General features: G+C 44.1%; 1 protein-coding gene across 4 annotated transcripts in view; it reads right to left on the minus strand.

Moving 5' to 3' along the window:
- Positions 1–19,275, minus strand: part of LOC310948989 (unconventional myosin-IXAa-like) — a 156,201-nt gene that overhangs the window by 106,117 nt on the left and 30,809 nt on the right. For all 4 annotated transcript variants that reach the window (XM_083916305.1, XM_083916306.1, XM_083916304.1 and 1 more), the window contains exon 2: positions 11,738–12,707. In XM_083916305.1, coding sequence (XP_083772431.1) covers positions 11,738–12,640 — 903 coding nt within the window. In that variant the 5' untranslated portion in view covers positions 12,641–12,707. The remainder of the gene's footprint in view (positions 1–11,737; positions 12,708–19,275) is intronic.

Consider the following 19,275-nt stretch of genomic DNA (forward strand, 5'->3'; position numbering starts at 1 on the left):
AAACAGGACAAAAAAACTTTCTAGGAACGAAAATCTAATTCCAAACAAAAACAGTTAGAAGAAGAAAAACACGGATAATCATAACAGATGACCTTTTTCTGTTTTGATAGATGGTGCCTAATTAGATCCAGTTTGATTGATGACAGTCTTGTTAACGGGTTCACAAAGACGAGATGGCGAACGCAGATGTAGTTTGCTCAATCCTGCCAGCTGGCCTCGTGTCCAACTACAACTCCTAATGTCTGTAATCTCATCTGTGTCTGATTGCTCTGACACCACGTAAGCACGCTCGGATTAAATCAGGCCCATTTGGACTGTCAATTTCCTGTCGCGAGCCTTTCACTAAACCTGTTGGGTGGAGTCATGCCGAGTCAGCGAGAAAAGAAGAAACAATGACATGAAGAAGGGATGAAATGTGGCTACTTCTTCCAGAGAAGAGGAGGATGCTTTTATTCTACCTCAAGGCAAACATTTATGCGCTTTGATGAACTGATGCATTCCTACCCGGTGCTAACATTTAGCCACATACAGTATCTCAGGCTAACAATGTTGGCAGATTCACACACTTGGCATGTTTCCATTTACATATTTTCATACTGTTCTTGAAGTGTTGCATTAGAAAAGCGTGAATCTTAATGATTTCACGGAGAAAGCAGCTCTTTAAAGGTCGAAATAAGCACTAAATTAAGAAGTTAAGATTGAACAAATCATTTCTGGGGCTGCAGAGAAGGAGAGGAGGAAGACTTGGCCGCCGTTATCACGTTGAACCCTCTCCAGGTCAACTAAACGACCAGAGAGTTTGTGAGTACACTGTGTACAGCTGTCTGCTGGGATAAATGCACTCTGTACTGAGCTTCCTGAGAGAGGAAAAGCGAGAACTGCTCCAGAGAAAGACAGAGCGAGAAAGGAGGATGGGGATAATCCAGCGAACAGATGTTTGGGAGTGCATCGAAGAGCGCTCACTGCCCAGAGGATACAGATTATAGGGATGGAAGTGCTAACAGGAACACAGAGGGGCCTGAGGTGGGCTATGTGATTAGCCAACACACACACACACACGCACAACAGCTAACCAACACACGGCTCTCTGACGTGAAGGCAGCAGCTATTGTTAACCCACATGTAATGAGAATGAAACTGCTGCCGGAGAAAAGCTGGGATTTAAAGTAAATGTACAAAAGTAGTCTGCAGAGAAGTAGTGTGAGAATATAAAAGTGGGACGTTTCAATGGTGGCTTCATTTAATCGACCTGGACTGACTAAATCCTAGAGGAGAAGCTTCCTCAGTCCATCAACAACGTTAAAACTCCAGCAGATGCAAAGATGAATGAGAGCTGATGTGACCATTGACTGAGTGAGGCACTGAACTGCAGCGTAAAGTGCTGTGCAATAAAAACCAGCAGAGACCAGTCGTGGTAGCAGAGAGCTTTTGGTTGTCTCATTGTGATTTAAAGACCAAGGACGTCTCCTTTTCCTCTGCTGCTGGGAGAGCTGACTGCAAACACTCTGTGACAGGCACGCACAAGCACACACACACACACACACACACACACACACACACACACACACACGCACACACGCACAGGAGGGAGTATAACACAGCTCCTCTACAATTCTAATGCACGCATGCCTGGAGTGAAGGTGCTTTGCCAACCTGCCGGCCTTGTCACAGAGATTTCCAGTTGCCCTGTCAGGTTTAGTGTGTTCCCCCCCAGTAGCCGTGGTGCAGGAGCGAGAGCAGGAGCGTCTACATGCACGGGCTACATGGGATTTAAAGTGAGTAGCTGTCTCCAAACCCAGAGTCCTTGGTGCTGGGCAGGATCTCGAAGCCCCTACACACTTAACGATACACAGACCTTTGAACACGTACTTTTTAAAACCAGAGGGCCAAGGCGCTACCTGGAGCCATCTATCAGCCACAGGAGACAGTTCTTGTCCCTGAGGGCCTGGTTAAGAGCGGGGGGCGGTGGGGGGAGACATCTGGATGGGAACCATCTGGTGAAGGGGGGGGGGGTTTGCTCGGCTACTAGTGGCCACACCACCCCAGAACAAAGACAGGTTGTAATCTGGCCCCTGCAGCCCCTGCAGGAGCCCTCAGTCTGTCTGCAGCACCACATACAGCTGGGGTCAGTCTCAAAGCCGCAGTCGGCCTTCAGGAGGATTTGAAGCATGGTTGTACGCTTGTCATGCAAGAGTCTGTCTGAAGCATAGAAGAGCTGACTTTACTGTACAATTGACAACAGCTTATACAGAAAAAATTAGGTCATGAATGAGAGAAGACGCATTGAGGATTTAAGAGAGCAAAACACTGCAGGTCATCTCACTGAGGTAAAAACAAAAACAGTCAGAGTCCTGCTGGGCAGAGCGTCTTCAGCCAAAGTGTCCATCAACAACTGTGACCTTGAATTGGACGTGACATTAAATCATCTACTGGATGTGTAGACCAAAAATTTTGGAGGTAAATAATGTTTCCTATCGAGAGCATGAGGTTTCTGGATGAACTTCTTCTTGTGCGTGTTCAGATTTACGAGTCTGTCAGAAACAAGAATGAAGTAAACGTGTCTTTTCTTCCCCGGACAATTTAGCAGTCTTTCTTTATACTGTTGGTGATCCAACATGATGTCAAGGATCGTTATTCTCAGCCTGGTAACGTCTGAGCTGTTTGAGCTGTTTGAGCTGTGTGTTTGAGACCCAGCCGGTGACGTTCAAATCTGATCTGCTGGAAGCTGAATCACTAAACGCAGACCTCCGCCAAGGCCATACACTATCTCGCGCTGTTCACGAAAGTTAAACGATTTGGATCCGCTCCGCTTAACCCTTCCACCAAATCGGACCAGAAGTTTTTCCGTCGTCCTGCTGACAATCAGACAAACAAGCTCAACTGAAAAATATATGAACTCCTCGCAGTAGCTCAGTCCATAGGTGACTTGGCTGGGAACTGGAGGGTCGCTGGTTAGAGTCCCTGTGTGGACCATGAATGGAGCGTGGACTGGTGGATGGAGAGGTGCCAGTTCATCTCCTGGGCACTGCTGAGGTGCTGTTGAGCAAGGCACTGAACCCCCAACTGCTTGGGGCGCCGGTCACTGGCAGCCCCCTCGCTCTAACATCTCTCCATTGGTTGCATGTATTGTGTGTGTGTGTGTGTGTGTGTGTGTGTGTGTGTGTGTGTGTGTGTGTGTGTGTGTGTGTGTGTGTGTGTGTGTGTGTGTGTGTGTGTGTGTAAAAAAAAATAGAGTGAAAATTGAATTTCCCCATTGCGGGATGAATAAAGGAGTTCTTCTTCTTTAACGCAAACCTCCAACCTTATCTCAAGCAGGTTAGCCTTGACTATCAGACTTCAAACCCTTCCTGTGACTCTGATCTTTAGTAATCAAACACAATCAAACAATAGTCAACTTCCCTCTGGTGTATACAGTATATTTAGTTTCTGCATTCTGTCTGAGTTCACCTGACTGCCCAACAGTGTCCAGACACAATCGGCCACAAAAGCCAAGTCCTTCCCATCAGCCCGCCAGCTGTCTTCCCGTCAGCACTATCTGCTGTACAGTCATATCTCCGCTGTCGCCTGGCTCTGAACGCGGCTCACATTACACACGACTGCAGTTCCTGGCCATCTGCGGTGCGTTATTAAAGGCTTTTTCATGACAAGAAATGATTCCAGCGGGCTATCGGAGCATTTAGAGAACCGTTAGATGATACCGCTGGTGTGATGTAATTCTGTGACCGTCATTGTTCAGCATATGGCTGCACCGCTGTATTTCTGAGAAGTGGTCACACATACACACACAGACACACACACACACACACACACACACACAGTGGTCCAGTGAGCTATAAAGGCTGCACTGGATCCCTGCAGCGGCCAACGTGTCCATCAGGAGCCGAGGGTCATCCATCAAAACAGTAAAGCTCTATGTGCTTGGTCACAGTGAGCCAGCTCCTCACTGCTGAAGGGGTTCAATGGGAAAAGAGAGACTGTTGTGTTGTTGCTGTAAAGCCGCGCACACACACACACACACACGCACATGCACACGCACACGCACACCTTGTCCTTGAAAGAGGAGTAAAGTCTAATGAAGGTGAAGAGTTGAGTCGCTGTCATGTTGTGTGCAGATGAACGTGTGTGTGTGTGTTTGTGTGTGTGTGTGTGTGTGTGTGTGTGTGTGTGTGTGTGTGTGTGTGTGTGTGTGTGTGTGTGTGTGTGTGTGTGTGTGTGTGTGTGTATGTATGTATGTGCGTGTGCGTGTGCGTGTGCGTGTGTGTGTGCGTGTGTGTGCAGTAGGGTAGAAAGGCTTTTAAACACAAGATGAATTACAAGCAGAGGAAGGTCTTATGACTAAAATCAATATCAGGATATTAATACAGCTAGTGGAGTGCAACGGTTCATGGATTGACAGGAAATTCATCAGCAACTGTAATGACGATAATAAATGGAAAATACCAACTCTGTTTCATCTTCATTTTGTAAAAAAAAAGAAGTAAAAAGAAATTTGAAGACATCAGCATTGACACCAAACAGCAATGAATCAAGAAAAGGATTGGCACATTAATAGATAATAAAAAGTAACTGCTACTTGCCGTCCTATAAATAAGAATATTTTCCAATGCTGATATTTCATCTCATCTCATCTCATCTCATCTCATCTCATCTTCATCCTCTTATCCGGGGTCGGGTCACGGAGGCAGCAGCTCTAGCAGGGGACCCCAAACTTCCCTTTCCCGTGCCACATTAACCAGCTCTAACTGGGGGATCCTGAGGCGTTCCCAGACCAGTGTGGAGATATAATCTCTCCACCTGGTCCTTGGTCTTCCCCGAGGTATATCATTGTATGTAAATTGCCTGAATTGACTTAAGTTACTATACAATTATACTATTTTTCACATTACTTGTCACATTTGTCAGTGGAGGGGCAAATCCTGGAAGTTGAGGAACAGAGTGTGCTGCTGAAAACAGTTACATCATCGAATCAGAAATAACTGACAACTGCAGCAGGAAGACAAAGAGCTCTCCGTTCATTTTTGATTTCCAAGGAGCATTATTGAAGAACAAAACGCCTTTGGACGCAGTTAGATAGACCTTAAACCAATCACAGTGAAAAACAAAAAATGATGGTGTAGCTCTGGGCCGTGCTTGGTTTGTTTTAAAGCGAGAAAACAATGATGGATGGGTCATAAACTTTCTCAAATTACAGCTGAAGGGTTTCTGAAAAGACGCTCGGTGAGAAATAAGCCATACAGCAAAAGGATATCAAGACACATTTGATCAACGCTGCCTCGTTTGACAGTTTGATCTGAGTTTCGTGAGCCTGGTGAGTTGCTCTAGACGAAGAACGACCATTACTTTATTATCTACGATGCTCCTCTGTCAGTCATCGTCTTAAACCCGCCTCACCATGAGATAAAGGATTGTGTTTGGTTGGAAATCTGTTTGAATCGGAGGCAGATTTGTCCTGTTTCCAGGCTAACAAAACTTTTTTTTTTTACAGAAAATAAATCAACATAGTCTAAACTTAGAACCCAAAAAATAAAAGCATATAATTAGCTTTGTTTTTTTGCAATTATGGATATCAAATGTTGTGTTATTTGTTAGTTTAATAATGATATTTCGTCAGATCACAGAAGATAAACTGTGAAACATGTGAGTTCCTTACACAGATGTGTCTCTGAGTTATGTTGTTTACATTAATGTATTTTCTCGCATCACTCCTTCACGGCGGCTCAGTGGACGACTCAAATAGCCTTCGCCTGCGATGCCGTTGACCTTGCACTTCACATTAAAACGCAGTAAAGCGCCTGACTGACGTCCACACTGGAACCAACAGGAGACGACAGAGGAGGTCGACAAATACTCAAGCTTTTCCATTTCACTCTCACCGTCACTCTCACCAAAAAGCTTATTTCCTTTTATTTCCCCAGAGCGTAAAGAATCTTAAAAACGGAGGGGAAATAATCTCCGTTTGGGTTTAAGATCAGCTTATCACGTTTAAATTTTTGTCTGTCAATATTAATATAATTGATTTCAAATATTTAGAAAGAACAAGGTTTAAGAAGCGAATATTTCACTCGCCTGCAGCTTCTCCTCCCTCCCTCCATTCATGCAGTTGGCAGTAAGCTTCTTAAGCGAATCCAAAGAGAATGACTTATCGGAGTGTGCAGACACTCACACACCAATGTTCTGAAATCGAGGCCCAGACGCTGCATCTCCTGCCAGCGAGACATAGTTCATCCTGAGAAATGTCGGCCCTTTTATTCCAGACCTTCTTTCTTGACTCTGGTACAAAGATAATGTCAAAGTCGGGACGTGCTCAGTCCTCGACTTGTCGACACGAACGCAGTTGATACGAACCATCCTCATTTTCTACTAACAAGTGCCAAACAAGTGCATTCTTTTGCCACAGCTCTCTCTTTTTCTTACTTTTTGTCCCAGTCTGGTCAGATGCGTACATGAACTGATGAAGCCTCTTGGATGAGAGGTGAAACGTCTTCCTAGACAAATAACCGAGTCCAGTTGCTTTTGACTGAAATTGCTTTTGGGGTTTTGTCCGACTGTTTTTGAAAATTTTCATCTGAACAAATCTGCAGTAAACACTCCACCTCCACATACACTGCCAGCTCATGTCAGAAACTGTGACAATCACACCCCCGTTAAAAAGACCCTTAAACAGCTGTTGTTGTTGTTGTTATTTGTCTTTTTTACCTTTTGTATTGATTTTAACCTGGAAGTGGATCTGGACTTGTCTTTGTATAAAGATGTAGCAATTATGCTAACTCCAGCATATTTACATTGATGCCCTTTGATATGTTAATTGATGTGCATTGTCCTAATCTAATAAATGAATACGTTTTTAAAATCAGACCACCACGAACACTTCAGCCGCTTGTTGTGGTTAGCACTGTCGCCTCACAGCGAGAAGGTTCCAGGTTTGCATCCCGACTGGGGTCCTTCTGTGTGGAGTTTGCATGTTCTCCCCGTGTCTGCGTGGGTTTTCTCCGGGTTCTCCGGTTTCCTCCCACAATCCAAAGACGTGCAGGTGTTAGGTTCATTGATGTCTCTAAATCACCCGTAGGTGTGAATGGTTGTCTGTCTCTGTTCGTCTCTGTGTCCTGTGATAGACTGGCGTCCTGTCCAGGGTGGACCCTGCCTCACGCCTGATGTCAGCTGGGATCGGCTCCAGCCCCCCCGCGACCCCGACCCCAGGATAAGCGGTTGAAGATGAATGAATGAATGAATGTCGTACATTAATAGTCTCAGTGCTCGTTCATGTGCAGTCGTGCTTTACTAAAGCCCACCTATCTTGGCCGTGACGTGTACCACGCTTAAGCACGGAACAGTTGTACTCTGTACACTGGTCAAACAAACTACACTTTAGCCGTGAATCGTGCTTTGGCACAGTATAAATAGACGGTGTGAGAAGACCCTTAGATATCTGCACACAGGCAACAAGCAGACCAGTTGACAGTCATGAAGAGGGAACATGAGAGTAGATGGAGGGACCATTTAAAAGAGCATCAGGAACAACGTCAGGGAACCAACAAATTGGTCAGAATTAATACTCCTTCAAGACTGACATGCATTTGAAATCCACCCAATGGGGCCGCGCTGAGCTCATACTTGCACCCTGACTCTGCCTCTGGCGGACATCCAAACTTCTCACAAAGCGTCAGTGCAGCAGCGGCAGCATCTGACCGAGGCAAATGGTTCTGTAATTGACATTACAACTTGTGGAAACCAGAGGAATTCAGCTGGTTCAACTCAGCAGCTTTGTTTCTTGGCTGGCGGTAAACTGTTTTTTTTTTACCCCAGAGAGCTGCTTGTCAAAGAAACACGTCAGGCCCTACGGGGGCATTCTCAGCAGCCTTATAATGCCTCTGCATCCAGCTGTTGTTCACGGGACGCAAACAAGTGCATTAATGTAGACGTCCTGTTTCAGCTGTCGGGGGAGTGCTGGAAAAGCTACGGCACACAGGAGAACAGTTGATGTTATGTGTTGTTTATAGTGTGTTAGCAGCTGGATGAGTCAAGAGTTCATACCTTACTCGCGCGGATACATATTTTTCTTATTATAAGAATATCCCATTTATAGAAGGAGCTTTTTTAAAAACATGGCAAAGAAAATACAAATTGTAGCTTCTCATTTAAGGAGTGAAAATCCAATTAGCAACCTTATCTCCCACAGAGAGAGAGAAAGGTTTTTCCTCCTGGATTACAGCCGCTGTCTCAAACACCTCGTTAATGGTGTGAATTTCTGCAACAACAACAAATGTTACATTTAGGAAAAGAGTGTGGTTTGGGTTCAAATAAGTTTGTAACTAGGGCTGAATGATAAGGCCAAACCTTTCCCGATCAGGTCATTTAATAGCTCAATAACAACATACATAACACTATAGGATGTTCTACTGTAATTCAATGAATAAATAGTCCAAAAAGAAATAACAAAATGCTGGTAAAGCCTATTTTTGTATACTTCTGTGCGAGTTGAATGCATAATGAATTAAAAATACTGTGTATTTTTTAATTCTATTAAGAATTTCAGTGCAACTTAGAGTTAGTTTGTGTGGTAATGACGTATTTATGTATCAAGATATCTCGACGTATGATTCCATCAAGATACGATTCCACTGAAAGACAATTAATGTTCATATTTAATTATGTCCCAGCTCTATTTGTTACTTGACAAAACATAATGAATGTGTTTGTTAAATTACTATTTATTTTTGGATTTCACACGGGGCATAAACCGCGGACACCTGAATGAAAGTCTGTATTTTTCCCTTCCACCAACTTCTGTGCGGCTCAATCTGAAACGTTTTTGCGATACTAAAAACACAGTAAAAGCACGTAGTGCTGAAGAAACATGAATGCAGTTTAGTTCTATGAGAATGTAAATGTTAGCGGACAAGGTTCTCAATAACATACGCCCTGGAAATATGCATATCTTAGGTGATAGTTCAATGTTTGAGATACTATAAACAATATTGTGCATGTTATGCAAATCTAACTAATATTTCTGAAACCACCACAATTGTGGCTCTAGAAAAGCTTTTTTGTTTGTTTGTTTTTTTTGATCAGTGAAGCATTTACTGACACCAAACTGTTTCCTACATCTAGCAAATTATTAACCACTCAAGAAAAAGATAGACAACAAACAGGAACCAGATATCAAAGATGTCTTCATGTCTCCCTTTGGTTGTTTGTATCGGTGACATTTCAACTGTGCAACTCGTTTCTCATACCTTGGTCAGACAGGTGATGGATGGGGAAGTGATTACATGGGACACAGTCATGCTCACACACACACACACACACACACACACACACACACACACACACACACACACACACACACACACACACACACACACACACACACACACACACACACACACACACACACACACACACACACACACACACACACACACACACACACACACACACACACACACACACACACACACACACACACACACACACACACACACACACACACACACACACACACACACACACACACACACACACACACACACACACACACACACACACACACACACACACACACACACACACACACACACAATCCACCAAACAGTATCTAGTTCCTCAGAGAGTAATGTTCCTCTATCTGTGTTATTATCAAAACAAGTCCTCCCAGCGCTGTCGCCTCGGGCACCTGAGCTCTGACAGGTATTCAGTCACCAGTGTCAAATCATCACCTTCAGAGAAGTGCAACTGTACCCGTGTGACGGTCAGGTTCAACCGCAGCTGTGTGGTGCAGCTACACTGCGAAAATACCAGTCATTTGTAACACTTGTAATAGATCCTTTGTTTGTGCAAGAGATTCTTGGGATGTGTGGAATTGTATAAAGCAGTAGTTACTGTTGGGGTTATTGCAAACTGCCTCCAAAGCATCTATTTTGCAGGAAATAAGTAAAGTGATGTCTTCACACAGGCCATTCATTCTTTACGTGAGAAAAGTGTGAACACGACAGCACCTGCAGTTACAGGTTTCTTCCCCAGAAGCAACGAGGAGGATAAAAAATGGGTGATTCATGGTTTCCAGATGACAAATCCTTTATCCAACTGACCATACAACTGCCTAGTTTGACTGTACAGACCTCCACATGGGACGCACATGGTGTCAACATGCACAGCTGCGCGTTGACATCACATCCCCGTACGTCCTGACAGGAAGCGGTGTGCTGCAGAACAAAATGGCTGCCAGAAAACAACACACCACGGGGAGCTCACCGAGTCATATTTAGAAGGCTGAAGAGAACACGTTGCCCTTGAAAGGACCTTCACAGAACATGACATTCCCAATGAAATTCCATAATCCATAATCCATTATTGATTTATAGTCCAGGGCGGATTAGGCGACTTTGCATTAGGGTTGTTTTTTTCCATCAATGCAGAGATTGGACACCCAGTTTCTGGGTCAAATAGTATACATGTGTGGTAAAGCCGGGGCTGAATATCGGGTTCCCTGCACGTCGAGACATTCCACTTTCAAAAGGACATTTCTATAATCCATTTCATACCTCGTCTCATGAGCTGACATTCCAACGCCGGAGAAATAACCTGCTTACTTCTCTTCAGGTTTCATCAGGCTTTTGTCACTTCCTCTGTGTCTAATTCACAACGTATGCAACACTTTCAGCTTGGCTTCTTGCTGCTACAGGGAGGAGGACACAGCTAGTTGAATATCTTTCAACTGGCTAAAGCACTAAAAACTCTTTCAAGGTCATACATTTCTTAATCTTTACTTAAACCAGATTATTAGTCTGTGTCCTGGTTTTACTGAGACACCCTTAACATCGTATAGGTCTACACTTGTTAAAGCAGACCTATTACGCTTTTCCTTATGTTCTGTCTGTATATAACATCAGATGTTCATATTATATATGGCCAAAGTTTTAAATAATGAGGTAAATGTATGTAAAGTGAGTTAACATACACTATACGATGTAGCAACGTGTTGACAACAGAGAGCGCTGTAATCTTCTTGCTGCAATTTCAGACCACTGCAACATGTCAGATTTTGTAGTTTTTGGTTTTGAAGCCTTTATTTGGGTTTGTTTACAGTCGAAAGTGCTGCTATAGGCTTACTCTGATACACTCCACTGCTAACTACATGTAGCTACATGCTAACGCCAGGTGAAGCTGTAATCCTGGTGGCTGATGATGAGCAGAGCAAAGTGGGCTTTTTATATATTAAAGCATGTAACCATAATAAAATAGAAACACAAAATGCAAGTATGAACCTTTAAAACGAGTAAGCTTATAAAAGCTATCTGAACAATCAAGCTACAACACTAACTCTGTTAGTTCAGTAGCTCTTGTAAAGAACGTCATCCGAGACTCAAACTTACTCTACGTACTTTTTGACTTCGGGGTTAACTTGAACTCAGGATCATGCAAGTTCTCTTTGAAGATTCCTATTTGCCTTTTTAGGGACCAGGAACTAAATTTAGACACGAGTTGCTCTCGATCACATTGCGGCTAAAGTTCCTTAGCTCATAAAAATGTTTGTGGCTTTCTGAGAATGTTCCTGGAGTGGAAAATGACTGTCATACCAGACAGTCAGGTATAAAGCACTCAAAGCATAAATACACACAACACCTCATCATTCATCATCCGACATCATTCCGATCAAAGATTTGTATCAATCTGTATTAGTTTCAGTGATATTGCCCATAGCAGGTAAAGGTGGAAGGAAGATTTGGAGTTATCTTACCTCCAACACCGGCCCTGCTCCCAGGATGATCTGCTCCACCCCGCTGGCGAATCCCTTCTGGCTGAGTGCAGTCAGGTGATGAATGAGGAAGTTGGTGCTCTGGGTCTTCCCAGACCCACTCTCACCAGAAATCACTATGCACTGGTTCTTCCTTCGCTGCAGCATGGCATGATATGCCACATCTGCCACAGCATAAATGTGGGGCTCCAGCTTCCCCAGTCTGTGGTTGTCATACAATTTGACATATTTAGGATTATAGACTGGCAGGAACTGAAAGGGGTTAATTACGATAAGAATACTCCCAATGTACGTGTAGATCTTCTCCTGGCGGAAACGTGCACGAAGGCTTTCCAAAATGGCACGCTCTGTTAGTTCCGGCAGAGCGCAGAGGTCGGACGGAGGGTCGCTCCCTGCAGGCTGGGGGAGGAAACCCCTCTCCACCATGCGACGCCGCTCCTCAGTTACCCGCAGCCACATCTGCAGGCTGCCGCCATAATGAATAGATCCATCCAGGTTCTTCTCCCGCAGGAGGAAGCGGTAGTCGTCGCCACTGCCCAGGCCGCTGCGGTTCTCCAGGGCGCTCCGCGGCCACAGCATCATCCGCTGAACAGGGCAGTCGCCCGGGTTCAGGATCCATTCCTCCCCACCAAACTCCTTCACCTCAGCCAACACGTAGCACTTGGTACGATCCAGACGCAACCGTTCGATGAGGCACTCGATGGCCTCAGCAGCTGTGGTGTTCTTGCGGGCACTGACGGGGCAGTAGATGGTACCCTCAGCCAGGGCGCCCGGGTAGACGCGCAGGGTGAACTCCTGGTCCTCCAGGCGCCGCCGCATGCTGCCACTGGCGGTGGCCATGTTGGCGCTGCTGGCGTAGCTGCAGCCGCCATCTTGTAAGCTCATGGTGGCGCAGCAGGTCCCATCAGCACTCCGCTCTCTGGGCCCCGAGGACTGACTCAGGACATCCCAACTGGAGGAAAATGGAGAGAAAGGAAATGGAAGAAGAGGAGAAATTAGTGGTTTCTAACATCACTTCATGTCCTCGGGCATTTCCAGTAAATTGAGTCACAACAGGGTCAGTAGAGTCATGGCGATTTCATCTGTCCCATGACTGAGTAGGACGAATCAATAGGCTTTCTGTTTTGGATCGTAAAAGGGAAGCACTATCACAGACGCCACAAAAGAAGAGCATGAGACCAAAGAGAAAGACAAGAGCTGATAGCGATTCAAAACAATGAGGAACAGTAGCTGCTTCATGAATTTAAAGGCTACTGGCCAGCTTATCTGTGTGTCTGTGTGTGTGTGTGTGTGTGTGTGTGTGTGTGTGTACGCGAGTGATAATCCAGAGCTCTAGCCGTGTGCCAAGATTAACAGCTGCCACCTTCCACACAAAAGTGGCTGTAATGAGAGCACAATGGTTTAATTCACCACTTCCCTGTTGATAGTGAACACAGCACTCCATTCTCACACACACATGCACACACTCACACGCACACTCACACTCACACACACTCCAGTCTCACTGACTACAAAGCTTTAAATGTGATGCTGAAAAAAGAAAAACTATAAATGAGTGTTAAATATGATGATGATAATGGGACAATTATGGGTGGTTTGATTATGAGATCAAACCACTATGCTATGATACTAATGTAGCAATGTTTCTATCTATCTATAAACTATTTTGCTCGCATATTATTTAGATAAGTAGGTAATATCTCATTTTTTGGAAGAAATTCTTTAAAATTTGATTTAATTAAAGCGAGTTTTGTGTCAAAACTAAGTCTGCAAATATAAAGGTGATGTTAATCAATGGACAGCGAGTAATAGAGAGACTGTTGTGTGTTTATTAAATTGTAGAGAGAAATATCAATAAGCTTTAATGGCCACGTAAGTGTGAACTATCAAATCATTTGCCTTTTTTGTTGCTCTCGATGTACAGAAATAGATGTACAGCTAAAACAACAAAACTGAAAAAAGGTAAACAAACAACTTTAACTGATCTCCTGTGAACATATATATATATATATATAAATATAGGTATGATAAACAGAACGACAATCGTGCAGTGACAGGTTGCTTTCTCTACATTTAGCACAGGTGGAAGTGACATTTGGTCTATGCAGCGATGCTCGTTTTTGTATTGATGTTATTAACATGTATTGACATGGTCTAATCTCTATACCGCATCATAACTAAATGTTTTTTTACAGTTTTGTTTTGCTGGACTCCAGTCTCCGTGGAAATACAAAAGCCAGACGCTGAATATGGATCACTTAGGAACCCCAAATGAAGAAACAAGAAGTCTGACTTCAATGTAGGCCAAAACCAAGACCACCGCTGTGAAAGCTTTGCTGATCCCAGCACTTCATCATATCTTCCTATTTTCTTTTTTTTTTTCTATCTGGCTTCATCTCTCTCCTGCTGTTTCTGCTTCCTTCTCTCCCGACTACGTTCTGGATATTCACTATCAACACAAACAAAGAAATGCATCATATATTAACATTTCTGCAGTCTCTCTCTTTCAAATCACTATTATTTTGACGTGAACATGTACCGCTGTCCATTTAGGCTCTCTGAATTGAATTCGTTTTATCTTTCCCCCTTTTTTCCTCCCTGAGTTTTAATTTTCTCCGGTGGCTCTTTCGACTAAGTGCATGTTCTAGACAGATAGATAAAAAGAGAGAAAGGAGAGGATGAGCCAGCCAGTCGTCCTCTGAGCGCCCCAGACAGACCCTCCTCTCCCTCCCGCTGTCTGGAGTATTCCCGACCACCTACAGCAGTCTGCAGCAGCCCGCCACCACCAGACAGAGACAGAGAGAGAGAGGAAATAACCAGCTGGGCGTCTGTAAGAAACAAAGAGGCGAACTATGAGGGCTGAAAGACGGAGCAGAGGCAGAGGCGATTGAGCTGAGACACAGAGTACACAAGATTCAAAACAACGTCCCCCGCGACTGATGCAGTCACGTGCTGAGACGCTAACGAGCTGCTCAAACGGGTAACAGGTCAGAGCTTCAAGTCCATTATGCACAAATGTAAATACAGTCAGTATTCAGGCTTCGTTCCTGCCGTCTGGTGAGGTCCTTTGGAGTATTTGTGGTGCTTGTACAAATAAAACCCAAACAAACAAACGCTGAAGCAAAGCTATTTGGGCAAATATGTATCAATTCAAAGTTAATTTATTGATCGAATGATTGACTGATTAACAAATAAACTGAAATAAACTGACAATTCACACTACGTCTGAAGCAAGCCGGCTAATCTGATGTTTGGTTGAGATTTCCAACGACATTAAACACATCAAAACAGGTACTTCTTTTTTCTCCCTCCTGCTCTTTCAGTCGGCAAACAACAAAATTGTGCATCACAGCAAATGTGGTAAGGAGAGGTGTGACGGACAGCCTGTTACCTGTTTCCCACGGTAGCTCACAGCCCACAAGGGTCAGAGTAAAAAGATGCAAAACATCAGCTCATGGGTAAATTAAAGACGGCCTACAAAGTAATGTTTACATGCATCACAATGCACTGCGTATCATAGAGCTCCAACAATTTTAAAAGTATCATAAAGCCAGCATGGTTTACATCCATTTTAATAGGTTGCGGCTTTCTCCTGCTCCATCTTTGTTCATGCGTTGATGTGTTTCTTGGCATTCCCGCCACATGTTGAACAGTGGAATGATGTAAAAAACTAAGGCTCAAACTGTACAGGTCATGCAGACATGCACGTGGTTGCTCTCATACTACAACCAAGCCCCAACCAAAGTGATTTCCTGGTTGATCCAATAATACGGAAGTATCAAAAATTGCAGTTCACGAGTGTCCACTAGGAGCAGGTTTCATAAAAGAGCAGGCCTCTTGAGTTACCACTGGCCCTAACTTCTCCTCGGAGGTATACGTCAGCCAGATGGACTAATCTCCCTCCCCCCCAACGTCACATACATGCCCTTTTTTGGTAAGAGGAAATGAGGCGGAGTCAGACAAGATGGCGACTCCCGTAGGAGAGTATGATTGGATCAAGTTCAGAGAATGGACCCCAACCGAGATGCTACGCCCAGACTACAACTGATGGTCTGTGTTGGTCTGGAGTGCACTTTCCAATCCAATAGCATTTGCATGTTTTCTCTCAAGGAGTCCAACACCATTTGGCTGTCTTTGTATTCCTTTGAAATTGAATTATATTATTGTGGGTAACCTCGGACAGGACTGGAGTGGAGTGTGGAACAAGAGATGGAGCATACATAGACTCGCTTGCATTGCGTACAGTCTGCACGATCACATAGGGGATGGCGACATTTCTGTCATACAGACAAAAGCAGACCAGCTTGCATTACCTGCAATTGCGCGCCTTAAGTGTGGGAATAAGACGACAAAAAGGGAACCCACTCGTGGAAATACAGCTCTAGGTTGCAACTAGAGGTTAAAATAAAAACCTCCTGTATTAGCAACACATTAGCCTAGCATTTCTCTAGCTTGGTTAGCACTAAACTGAGCTTTTTTGATATAGATACAGTTACTGAAACCAGCTGTTCTAGCCTTCATTCAGCTCTCCAGTTGGTTGGTCTTCATCAGGTCTCTGAAGTGGCTCTGGAGAAGAAGAGTGCAGCTGTCTGTGAGTCATTAAGCTGGAAACTAGTGACTTATGCCCATTGTGGTCATGTCCTTGTGTCACCGCTGAAACGATAGCCACCGGGGGAAAAAGACAGGCTGCTTCCACAATGAGAATGGATGACAGATCCAGTAGACTGTGTGTGAGAAGGTTTCAATGTTTACTGTTGCCTAGTCTTCTTCACACTCGACCAGACACTTTAAAAAACCTAAAACCTAATGAATTATTTACACAGTTGATCATGCATTTACAAATGCAACTATATAACCCAGGGGATAAAATCTAAGAAATACAAAAACATCTGAAATTATCATTCACAGTTGGTCAAAGAAAATCTTCCCTGAAAACTGAGCTTGGATCAACAAAGTTATGCAGACAGAGCTCCTTTGAATTAAATGTTGGAGACTTTAATATAGTGCACTACATTTTCCCTAACAGCCCGTATCTGGTAAGTTGTTTTTGTCAGGAAAAATCTAATTTATTTATATATATTTCCAGCAGACGTAAAGGTGGTTTGATTGTAATACACAGGAGAACATTACAGTGGGAAATACCATCCATAAACACCACAGATGTCACCAAAATAAAAGGATATTGTGGATTACCAGTTTACAGCGTAGGGGGGCTTAATCCCTACTCAGGGTAATGGCGTTTCCCCCAGCAAAACGGATATTCAGCACGTTAAATTCTTCTTTTTCCTGCCTTGTTGCCTGGAAAGCTATGACCCCTAAGTTCATTTGAGAGCCTCTTCAACCTCCACCGGAGCTGAGCAGAAATTCTCTGGACTGTCTGCTGAGACTTCATGAACCAGAGAGCTGGACAGCGGGAGACATCAGGAGTAGCTGTGCGGTTGTGTTGAACCGTATAAAGGGAACAGCGGTTAGGGCTGATGGATGGTCTTTCAACGGGTCAAGAGGTCAGAGCGAGGAGCCAAGGTTAGATACCAGCTGAGGCTCTGACAAATCACATGTGCGGAGTTACGAAGCTGGCCGCCAGTTTTCTTTTTTTCTTTTCAAACTTTTCTGGCATTCCCTCCAACAGCTGCATGCGGTGAGGTCATTCAGGCAGAAACTGGACGGCAATTACAAACAATAGACTTGACCTTAACGGTGCATGTTCATCATTAACAGCGACAAGAGTTTTGACGATGACGGATGAAGATGGAAAGTGATATAAGTCAGGCGCGGCAAGGAAGGGAGGAGATGGGATGAGAAGAAAGAGAAAGTTGTGGAAAAGAAGACGAAGAAAAGAGGTGGTGAAGCAGAGGAAGATAAAAGTCTGTTTGTTCTGGTTCGGACACAGTTGAATCTGAAGTGCTGACAGCGGGTGGCGATAAGGCCGTAAAGCTGACGTGGCGGAGGAGTGAGCCTGTGCTTTTCATTGGAGAAACTGAAAGAGTAGAGGACGTCGTAATGAGAGCGTGCCAGTTTTTGACTGGTGGACAGGTTCAGCCATGGGGCAAGGCCATTTGGAGCCATCATTCAAGTACTAATGTTAGCAAACAGAGCTCCTTCCAGGTAGGCATTAATATTATAGCAGAAAGAGGAAGGTAAGGGGCTCAGGGAGGAGAGGAGGACGTGAGCTCAGATAGGAAAAACACGGAGCGAAAGTGACAGAGAGGAGTGGGGCTGCAACTGATGATTACTTTTAATTAATTATTCAAAGTTTCATTGCCATTCATAGCCGTATGCAAGGCCGACAGAGTGTTTCCCTTGGATTGTAACAAAAATAACACAATATGCAGACGGACTGTCCCTGAGCCTGCATATGTGCAAGTTTAATAGTTTTTTACCGTAAAAACAGTCCAAAACTCAGAAATATTCAGCTTACTATCATATACGACAAAGAAAAGCATCAAATCTACACGTTTGAGAAGCTGAAACCAGCAAATATTTAGTATCTTTGGTGAAAGAAATGACTGAAACGATCAATCGTCTATCGACATGTCGGCGCGCCGCTGTAGACAAAGGAATGCTGTTTCATCGATAAACAGGAGAACACAAGAGACGGCGCCATGCAGCCGTCTCCACACTTTATTTACACACTATAAAAATGCATTTAGTTGCCTTGGATGCTCTGAAATTGGATCGGAAAAGTATTAAATTAATTATCCTCGGCAACTTCCCAGAAATCCGTATTGTTGTCTCTCACATGAAGCCTGCAAGTCTACACTGTGGTTGCCTCATGCCCATTAGTCACTGCATTAGAATAGAATGAAGTGCATTTTTGTGTTTTTTTTCATTTGTTCAGGGACAAACAATTACTACTCGTGTAAAGCTTCATCCTTATAATCAGAAAGAAGTTGTTTAGATGAGTTGGAAACACCAACGGGAGTGTGCCAAAAATGACCTGTGAGTCTCGCGTGATCTTGCGTTATCTTGTGTTAAGCTGACGTGTAAGGTAAGAGACTTGGTTGTATGTGACCAAATTACAAACCAGCTCCGTCAGGCGACAGGGTAATCTACGTTATATCCTCCGTTCTGCATGCTCTACCAAAAAGCCTCCCCCTGCTTAAACACAAGGGAGACGTTCCAGTAAGTGAGGACGCATCAGAGAGGGAAAGTTGTTGCTTGCTGCCTGAGTGAAAGAGAAACTTAACTTAACTTTCAGGACCTGATTCTTCTGACATTGTCCAGGGTTCACAAGCGACAACGGCATCAGTAGTTCCCTGACATCTTTTGGTGAAAAGGGGCTTTGATAAAAGACTTATGAACTTCTCTTCAATCCACTGATCGCATACAGACACTGCAGCCTTTTCTCTTTCTAGCAACAGAGATGAAGAGGTACAGTGTGCTTCTCCTGATCGTTCTCTGGCACAGAAAGAGAATACAAACTGATATTTTACAGCCGCAGTGCAACAAACACACAGTGAATTGCCCCACCTCTATAACAAATGCATTAGAGGAGGCAGAGAGTCTTAAAGAAGATCTTA

Source organism: Echiichthys vipera (assembly GCF_963691815.1).
Source record: "Echiichthys vipera genome assembly, chromosome: 7".
NCBI lineage: Eukaryota > Metazoa > Chordata > Actinopteri > Perciformes > Trachinidae > Echiichthys > Echiichthys vipera.